At 46.6% G+C, this 10469-nt stretch overlaps 1 protein-coding gene across 2 annotated transcripts in view; it reads right to left on the bottom strand.

Annotated features, from left to right (window-relative positions):
• Positions 1–3054: 3054 nt before the first annotated feature.
• The window catches only part of CTNNBIP1 (catenin beta interacting protein 1), a 76573-nt gene continuing 69158 nt past the window's right edge, over positions 3055–10469 (bottom strand). For both annotated transcript variants that reach the window (XM_006145362.3, XM_006145363.3), the window contains exon 5: positions 3055–3322. In XM_006145362.3, coding sequence (XP_006145424.1) covers positions 3264–3322 — 59 coding nt within the window. In that variant the 3' untranslated portion in view covers positions 3055–3263. The remainder of the gene's footprint in view (positions 3323–10469) is intronic.

The raw sequence follows: 10469 nt of genomic DNA, 5'->3' as shown, positions 1-10469 counted from the left end.
TAAGCCGCCGGGTCCAGGACTCGAACCGCGGCCGACTACATGGGAGTCCAGCGACATAGCCATTATGCTAACTGCTGGTCCCGAGGAGAGGTACTTCTGACAGGGTCTTGCCATGCCATGATCCCATCGTCCTCCTGCTCCATCTTCCCAGTTAGCTTGGATTACAGGGGCTACTGTGTTAGGCCCGTTTAGACTGGTAGGGAATTGAACCCAGGACTCCATGTGGTCCCAGCCTCACATAGCGGGTGCCCTGCTACTTGTGCCATTGCAACTAGGACGCAGTGAAATTCTTTGAAAAGGAAATAGAAGCAGTGAGTCTATGAAAACAGGAAAATAAAGAAAAAAGACCTAAAATGTGATATGAAGGGTAGAAATGAAATTTTCTAGAAAATGCTTCCAAAGCAAAAATTCCTGAAGCAGAAATGACTTCAACTTGAATATCCAGCTGAACACCAATAAATCTTCCAGTTTTGGGGTGAAGGAAGGGACGGAGATTCTATTTGGGCTTCTGTAAATGCATTCTAAGACCAGGGCCGTCACAGGAGGATACGGGGTGTCTGGGAAGATGGGCCGTCATACCCTTAAAGAGTGCATAGTTTACTATAAGCACGGGCAGGGCGGGGCTGCCCTCATCTCCAGGTCAAAAGGGGGGGCTCTACCTTTGGAAGGACCATGAGCTCTGCTGGGTAGACCTGGACATTCTCCCAAACCCTGAGTCCAATCCAGGCACAGACACTTGCTCATCAAACATGGTGTTGTCATCCCGGCCCCCCCCATGCCTCCCAGAGGCCCCACAGCAGCAGATAATGCATAATCCAGGGAGATCAGAGGCCAGACTTGGAGGGAGAAACCAGCTCAGCTCACACACCAAGCTATGAAAAATCTTTATTATTAATCTTTTTCTCCAAAGGATATATTTTTAGTTGAAATACGGAGCCATGGCAACACTTTGACTTTTCTTCTTCAAAAAGTGAGATAGGTCGGGGTTGTCACTGTTACAGGAGTGAGGCCTGTGATCATGACAAGGATAGGCTGGGGCAGAGAACATATGATCAGCCAGGGCCCAGGCCCTTTATGGGAGATACAGGTACAAAGAGAGGGGCACCTAGCAACATGGTCTTGACACTGGATTTAAGATGCTACAACCTGGTGTGGGAGGGACTGAAAAAAACTCACCTTTCCCCAAGGGCTCAGCCAGAGCTCCGGCCACTGCGCTGGGAGTGTGCGTGCACATGTGTGTGCTCACATGGAATATGCACATGTGCACTGTTCCTCCTGGGGCAAGATACTCTCAGGGCCCTGCTGGGGGCAGCCTGCAGCTGGATTCCCCACAGGGGACCAATGGCCTCGACAAGTTAACTGTCAGTTAAGTGGGCCAGAGGCCAGTGTGTGGTAGAAGAAACAGGCCTTAGCCGTGAGACTCCAGTCCTCCTGGAACAAGGCTGATGATGCCTGAGCACAGTGCGAACCACCCATGGACATCAGGGCTCTCCAGGACCCGGGCATTTGGCTCTTGTATGCTCCCTGATATTTACGAGACTCTGAGTCTCTCGCCCACGTCCTAAGCAAGGGAAAGATTTGGCTCTGACAGTGTTCCCCTGACTCTGGGTATCCAGGGTAAGAAAGGGACCTTAGCCCTCTACTTCCTACCAGGAGGATGGTGCACCCCTCCCAGAGGTGTGCATTTGCCTCCAAACCCCCACCCTGGGTCCCACCTCCCAGGGAAGGAGGCGGCAGGTGGAAGGACTTTAGGTTCCGCACTAACTCTAGACCTGGTCCCCACCCTCCTCGAGGCCCAGTGCTCTAAACTGTGATTCTGAGGTGGGGTGTGAGGGTCAGCCTGGTGGGACTTGCTCAGTGAAAGCCCAGTCAGCCATCCTCATGAGCACTTCATAAACAATGACGCTGTCCCTTCCAGGCTGACAAGGAGAGAGACCCTTCTGAAGGTGGAGCAGTAGAGGGCTCGGGACTCGGAAGAGAGAACTCCCGTGGTGGCTAAACCCACTGCCCAGCAGTAGAAAGCCTACTGGGGTGTCAGGAGTTAGTGTTCGGAGCCAAAGGTCCTGGGCCCTGTGAGCCAGGCTGGGTCCTGGGCTCCTGCATAGAGACCCCTGCTAGATGGCTTCCAGGGTGCTGTGGGGTCTCCTTCCCTTTACAGGAGCCACAGATGAGGCCTCAGAAAGTGGTGTACGGAGGGGCAGCCAGGAGGACAGAGCTGCCCAGCCAGCCCAGTGCTCCTCTGCTCAGCATGGGCCAGCTAGGGAGGCTGGAGCAGCCCATGAACAATCCCATGGTCAAGGAAAGCTGGATAGTTGCCAGCTCAAGGAAGCAGTGCACATAAATCCCGCCTAGTGGTCACCTCTAAGCTCTGGGCTGCTTGTTTGGGACATCACCAAGCTCGCTCCTTGGGGGCCCTGTTTTCCAGCCATGGACTCTGCTCAGGGTCCTTGGGGTCTCCTTGCTGTGGAGGCAGGTGCAGTCATTAAAGCAAATGTACTTTGCAGGTGGACTCCTGGGCCCAAGAGGGACAGTACGAAATAGAGTGGGAATGAATCCATGGCAATGGAAGTCATAGGTAAGTCGATGGGAAACCAAATTCATATAAAAACCAGTCAAATCAAACACAAACCAAAACGTGAAGGCAGCAGCAAGCTCTTTGTGTAATAAATATTGCAAAGCGCACTTGGTTCGTTCCTTTTTTTTTTTTTAAAGTCAAATATAACAACCAATATCCCAAACCCTGTTTTCTGCATTAAAAATAGAGAAGCTGTTGATATCAGCAGAACACCTGCAGCCAATCAAAGACAAAAACCGTTTCCCATTAACTAGCCAATCATAATCGTTTTCTAGTTTAAGTAGCCAATCAGACCTCTTCACATTCCTAAAAATGACCTAAATACAGCACCAGAGCTCGGAGAACTTCCTGGGAAGCCAGACACCGAGGAGCAAATTAAAAAAAAAAAAAAAAAAGAAAGAAAGAAAGTCGGAAATAAAAATAAAAAGTTTCTGTTGGTCAAGATTTAAAAATAGAAGTTTTCTTCCTGCAGCCAATCATGAGTCCATCCCTTTAAGCCAATCGTAAACGCACCTGTGGTGTCTCCCTTATGCCAGCCCTGCTGAGTGGCTGTGGGTGGGGCGAGGCTGGGTCGAAGGGGGAGAAAGGGGCAGCAGGGCAGGGTGGTCTGCTGCCACTCAGCTGGCCGAGGAGCCACACAGATCTCTTGGCCCTTGACAGCTTCCAGGGTGTTCCAAGGGGTTTGCAGTTACTGCCTCCGGTCCTCCGTCTCCGACCTGGAAAATGCCATCACCACGTCCTCTGCACCTGCAGACCAGGGACAAGAATTGCTGACGGGGCTTCTGGCATCGGCCTGCAAGCAGGAAAAGGCGAGGGGACTATGGGCCCCCAGTTAGAGCATCAGCCCACCATCATTGTGATGTTTTCTGAATACAAAGCCCTTCCAAGGAAGCTCATCTCCCCTCTGCTCTTCCCTGAATCCCGGCAAGGGGATATGGCCAGCAAGCCTACCATAAGGCTGTAGGACTGCTGAGGTGAGGCTCAGAGGTTTGCTCGCCACTACGCAGCCTCTTGGTGAGCCAGGACAAGGACCCAGGTTTTCCAGTCCTGGAACGGGTCTAAGCTCTACTCACATCACTAGCTCAAAGGTTGCTCAAACTAGGTCCTCAGGAACCTCCCTCTTTTTTTTCTCAAGACTCCTGTCCTGATCCCTTTGGAAGCTCTTACTCATTATGATTTTTAATAGCCACTCGTCTTTGTAATGGCTACCCTTTGCCTAAACCCAACACTGGTTCCAAGGAGCAAGGCCAGGCCTGTTTCCAGCCTGCTGTCTCCCTGGCTGTGACAGACACAGATAATGCTCACAATCCTTATTATGATTTTTCTTAATCCTGAATTTGAGATTCTGGTCCAGGCATTCATGAAATCATTTCCTTTGTCTTGTTTTCTATAAGACAGGTTCTGACTGGCAGCCAGAAAAGCAGAAGGGAGGAGAGAAAGCTCAAAATGCTACCCTCCCACTCCCACCCAAAGCTGCTGGGGAAGGCAGGCCCTGCCTGTGACCAGCAGACCCTGCAAGGCAAGGGAAATGACCAGTAGGATTCCACCCTCACTCTCTGCTCCTGGGTCGTGCTGCTCTCTCCTGCCCCGACTCCCCTTTTACAAAGTTCTTTGTGGTGCCTTAAACAGTAACAGTCACTGCATGTGGCCCTTCAGAGTTACTTCTTTTTAAAAATTTTTATTTATTACTATTATTATCATTATTATTCAATTTGACCAAAGAAAGAGAAGGGAGAATGAGAAAGCACATCGCCAGGTCTGGGACTCAAATCTCAGTTGGCCACGTGGGAGTCCTGCACCACAATCATTGCACCATCTGCCAGTCCCACTTATTAATCTAACTTTTTTTTTTGGGGAGAGGTTTTTGCTAAAGGGCGCGTGTGCTTGCCAGACAGAGACAGAGAGACAAAAAGCGAGAAATCACCCCCCAGGGGGGATGGCCATGCCACAACCCTTTCTCCTCCATTCTCCTCTCAGGATCTTGGGCACGCACGCACACGCAGTGAGTTTTAAGCCACTGGGTCTGGGACGCGAACTGCTGTCGACTACGTGGGAGTCCAGCGACATAGCCATTATGCTAGCTGCTGGTCCCCAGAGTAACTTCTTATCTGTGCTACTAGAGGAATCCTCCTTGGGAGAAGACAGATCAGAAGAGCAGAGATAGAAGGGTCACCTAAGTGTGGCAGGTAAGAATGGTATGTGGAGGGGCACCTGCTACGTAAAATGGCCAGTGTTGGCCACTGTGTCTGCACTGTAGGGGTGACCCCCCTCGATACCCTGGTGCTGACCTCCTTCCTAACCACTCTACCATACAGGGGAGAGGAAGCTCCTAGCTGTGGGGAGGTGCCTCGGAAGGGACCACCTACATGGACGTGACATCACAAAGGTGTGCCTTCAGGTTGGCACCAGAGCATTAATGGAATGAATCATGTCACTGCCCACTCTCCCTGAAAACAAACAAACAAACAAACAAACAAACAAAAAACTTGCCTTCATGGGGTCCTGCCCTTACCAGTACAACCTCTATTCCTGAAAAGGGAAATAGGCTTCCAGAAAGGAGTTCAAATTATCTGGCTTCTTGGGATGGGGCTCCTTTACTTGGGAAGCCCTGTCTTCTCGGGAACATTCTGTTCTCACCTCAGTCCTGAGACCACGCAATACCACTGCAGGCAGAATTTTCCTAGCAACCACAGAATCCAAGATTACATCATACCCTGCATGGCAGCTGAGCTGGTTACCTAACAGATGCTGACTTTTCTGAGCGCTGCTTCCCCGCTCAGCTTGCTAATCAGAAGGGGGCTGGAGGGAGCGGGAAGGGGAGTCGTCACAGAAGAAGCCTTGGTGGCAATGAATAGCACAGCCTACTTGCTTCTTTCCTGCCTGTATCGTGGGCCTCTGTAGTGAACTGCAAACACAAAAATAGCACTGGCTGCCCCAGGAGGGAATGGCAGGTCTGCAGAGGGAACTGGCCATGGGCTCCTCTGAGGAACCCAGACCCAGGGCTACGGTTCCCACCTCCACAGACTGCCTGGTTTGTGGATCTGCCCTAAACTCTGAGGATGGCAAGGAAGTCACCTTCTCAAGGTTGCACAGGGACTCTGATTGATGATATTTAGCAAGACACTTGAAGCAAAGGATTTATAAGAGTCCCACCCTTCCCACATGGCCAGCTGGCTGCCCCTTCCCTGACGGGGTGGGAGGACTGGGAATCCACAGCTATCATTTATAGAGCCTCCCACTGTGCTGCTGGAGCTGGGAGCTGGAAGGGCCACAGAGCAGCTGCCCATCCTGAGCCCTGTTCTATTCCTAAAGAGCTGTGCTGTTTTCCAGGCCTTAGCATGAGGATCTGCTTTCCTTCGGGGCTATGGAGGGGGTAGGCTCTTCCAGTGTGTCCTCTGACCTATCCTTATCTTTGGTTGGCCAGAGACTCATCATCCAATGAGGCCTGGTTATGAGCTGACAGGATTCCAGCCAAGTATGCTGATTTTCCACCTCCTCATCTTTATGAAATCTGGCTCAGTTACCTAATAGGGAGGGTGAATGCTCAATTAGTTATTGGGATCTGATCCCCTAGAGGTAAGGATTTTAGAGCCAGGAAGGACTTTGGAGGTTGATTCTCATAGTCTCTTTTTCACCTTGTCTGGGTTCTCTTGCCATCCCAGAAGCAATGCAAAGAAGGCAGCATACCTTGCCCTGAGCCTGCAGGCTGACAGCCAGGTCTCCTATCCCATTTTATAAACGAGATCGCACTCTCCTCGTTGGTGCCTCTCACAGTCTGAGTGTGGGCTCAGAGCTTCTATCTGTCCCTTCCTACCAGATATGGCAAGCACAGGAAAGGAAAAGCCGTCAGTGTCCCCTATTCCACACTAACACATTAAAAGAAAAGGACAGGGCCCAGCAGTTGGTGTGGTGGTTAAGGTGCTGGACTTTTTCATGGCTGACCCAGGTTTGAGTTCTGGAGCTGGTGGCTTGCTTTCTCAATCTCCCTCTCTCTGTTTCTCTCTGGTGAGTACAGATGTACTATAGTAAATTAAAAACCACTAATAAAAAATAAATCAATTAAGTAAATATTTTAAAAAGAAAAATGAGGGAACCAGCAGTTAGTGTAACGGCTATGTTGCTGGACTCCCACGTAGTCGACCGCGGTTCGCGTCCCGGACCCAGTGGCTTAAAACTCACACCGGGCGCGTGTGAGCGCATGCCCAAGATCCCGAGAGCAGAAGGGAGGAGAAGGTATTGCGGCCTCACCATCCCCCCTAGGGGGGTGATTTCTTGCTTTCTGTCTCTATGTCTCTCTCTGTCTGTTTGGCGAGCACACGCACCCTATAGCAAAAAAAACCTCTCCAAAAAAAAGAAAAATGATGGGGCCGGCAGGTGGCATCGTGGTTAGAGGTGCTGGATTCCCACAGGGGAGACTGTGGTTCGAGCCCAGGACCTGGCAGCTTGCTTTCTCGCTTTCTCTTTCTCTCTTTCTTTCTCTGGTCAAATTAAAATATAATAACAACAAATTAAATTAAATAAATAAGAAAAATTACAAAGATAGCCAAAACCAGAGGACAGCATCACAAGAACAGAGAACCATTTACCAGTATTTCTTTATTGTTTTTTAGAGAGATTTTTGCTATAGGGCGCACACACTTGCTGAAGAGACAGAGACAGAAAGTAAGAAATCACCCCCCAGGGAGGATGGCCACCGCCACAATTACTTCTCCTCCATTCTCCTCTCAGGATTTTGGGCACACACACGCACCCAGCATGCGTTTCAAGCCACTGGGTCCGGGACTCAAACCATGGTCAACCTCATAAGAGTCCAATGACATACTATTTCACCATCTGCTGGTCCCTACCAGTATTGCTTATTAATATTGATAGGAACATGCTAGCAACACTGAATACACCACATATTAAAAAGATTATAAGCCCTAACCAAGTGAGATTTACGCTAGAAATTCAAGGTTGGTTTAAAATCTGAAAATCAATTAATGTAAGATGCCATACCAATAGAATAAAAGACAAAAACCATATAATCATCTTAATAGACATAGAGAAGCATCTGACAAAATTCAACAACCCTTCGTGATAAAAACATCCAACAAATTAGGAACAGATGGGAGCTTCCTCAATCTGATAAAAAGCAGCTATGTAAAAACCCATAGCTATTGGGACCAGCAGGTGGCACAGTGGCTAAGGAGCTGGACACTCCCACATGGCCGACCACGACCCAAGTGGATGATTAAATCTAAAGAACTTTGAGTACTACTGCTGTTATCACTGTTACTTTATTTTTTTGGCAGGTTTTTGCTATAGGGTGCATATGCTCTCCAGAAAGACAGAGAGAGACCGAGACACAGAAAGCGAGAAATCACGATGGCCACGCCGCAATCCCTTCTCCTCCATTCTTCTCTCAGGATCTTGAGCACGCTTGCACACGTGCCTGGCGTGAGTTTAAGCCACGCGGTCTGGGACTCAAACCTCAGTGGACTACATAGGAGTCCAGCGACATAGCCATTACACTAATTGCTGGTCCCATCACTGTATTACTCTTAGGACTCTGATGACAATAATAACTATAGTGTAGTAGCAATATTATGAAGTACTTATGTGCCAAGCACTTAGCATATTGACACTTAATGTAACTAAATAGGTATTGTTATGGTATCATTGTCTGTTTTCCCATCATTATTACACAATAATAAATAGTTATGAATAGTCAAATTTGCACATAATACGCTATCAGCGGAATATGCTTTTGACTTTGACAGCTTGTTAGAAACAAGACTTCGATTTAGTAAAAGGGAGATTTCCTATTCCTTTCAATCTTCCTTAACCTTTCTCGAAGGTAGGTGATATCCTATTGTGTATATCATCAGTACTACTTCTATTGGCTGACATACTTAGCTCTGTGACTTTGGGATCATTAATAATTTTCCTTATAGTTGGGACCAGCAGGTGGCATAGTGGCTAAGGCACTGCACACTCCCACATGGCCGACCACGGTTTGAGTCCTGGACCTGGTGACTTGCTTTCTCACTTTCTCTCTCTCTCTCTGTTTCTCTCTGGCCAAATTAAAATAAATGAATAAATAAATAAAATTAAATAAATAATTATTTAAAAAAATCCCAACAACCCATAGCTATTACTGTGTCTAATGATGAAGACTCTCCCCACGAAGATTAGAAAGAAAGGATGCCTGCACTTCCTATTTCTATTCACTCCAGGGCAATAAGGCAAGAAAGAAAAATAAAAGGCATCCAGATTGGAAAGAAAGAAGGAAATGATCTCTACTTGTAGATGACATGTTCTTGTATGTGGGAAATCCTGAGGAATATACAAAAAAACTATTAGAACTAATAAATTAAAGTTGCAGTCTACAATAACAACATACAAAAACCAATTGGATTTTTATATATTAGCAATAAAAAAATCTGAAATTAAGAAAATAATTTCATTTGGAGCTGGCAGGTAGCATGGTGGGTGGGACACTGGACTCCCACATAGCCGACTACTGTTCAAGTCCTGGACCTGACAGCTTGTTTTCTCATTTTCTCTTGCTCTTTCTGGTCAAATTAAGTAATAATAATAATAATAATAATAATAACAAAAACAACAAATAAAGTTAAATAAATAAATATATCTTTAAAAAAACCCTTCATTTAGAATAGCGTTTAAAATAAAGTACTGGGGCTAGCAGGTGGTGTGGTGGTTAAAGGTGTTGGACTCCCACATGGCTGACCACAATTCAAGTGCCAGACCTGGTGGCTTACTTTCTCGCTTTCTCTTTCTCGCTCTGGTCAAATAAAAAAAATAATAATAATGATAAATAAAGGAAATAATTCTTTTTTAAAAATAAAGTACTTATGAATAAATTTACAAAGTACAAAATTTGTGCTTTGAAAAGTACACAACATTGTTAAAGACTGGCCCCATGGTGCAGAGGTTAAGTGCTGTACAGAGAAAGCTGAATCCCATAGGGCCACTAGGGCATGAGTCCTGACCCCAGAGGTACTACTAGGTATATGTACATGTGCCCAGGATCTTGATGAGATGGGGACTAAGAAGATAAAACATTATGGTGTGCGACAGGGCCCCATTTGGGGTTCATACTCTGTCACACATGCACCTCACACATGCACCTCTAGCATTAAAAAAAAAAAATTGTTAAAAAAGCAATTCACCACGGGGTCAGCAGGTTGTGTGGTAGTTAAGGTGCTGGACTCCCACTTGGCCAACCAGGGCTCGAGTTCTGGACTTGGCTGCTTGCTTTCTCACTTTCCCTTTCTTCTCTCTCTTGCTCGTGAGCATGCATGCACTGTAGCAAATTTAAAAGTAATAATAATGGGGGCTAGGCCAGCAAGTGGTATGGTGGTAAGGGTGCTGGACTCCTACATGGCTGACCATAGTTCAAGTCCCAGACCTGGCAGCTTGCTTTCTTACTCCTCCTTCCCCCCAGTCCCTCTCTGATCAAATGAAAATACATAATAAATAAAGTTAAGTAAAATAATTTTAAAAATTAATAATAATGATAAATAAAATTAAATTAAATAAATAGTTCTTTTAAAAAATTAACTGAAATCCTAATCAAACTCCCAGCTGCCCCTTTTGTAGAAATTGAAAAGGTGATCCTAAAATTTATATGCAAATGCAAGAGACCCAGAATAGCCAAAACAATCTTGAAAAAGAACAAAGTTGGACTCATACTTCCTGATTGCAGAACTTACTATAAAACCACAGTAAACAGACAAGGTGGTATTGCATAAGGATGGACACATAGATGAGTGGAACAGAATCAAGAATTCAGATATAAGCCCTCCCATTTATTTTATTTTATTTTATTTTATTTTATTTTATTTTATTTTTTTGGAGAGGTTTTCGCTATAGGGCGCGTGCGCTCGCT

Source organism: Tupaia chinensis, unplaced genomic scaffold (genome assembly GCF_000334495.1).
Source record: "Tupaia chinensis unplaced genomic scaffold, TupChi_1.0 Scaffold000146_1, whole genome shotgun sequence".
Taxonomy (NCBI): Eukaryota; Metazoa; Chordata; class Mammalia; order Scandentia; family Tupaiidae; genus Tupaia; species Tupaia belangeri.
The sequence above is the reverse complement of the archived record's forward strand: the minus strand, read 5'-3'. Positions and strand labels throughout refer to the sequence as shown.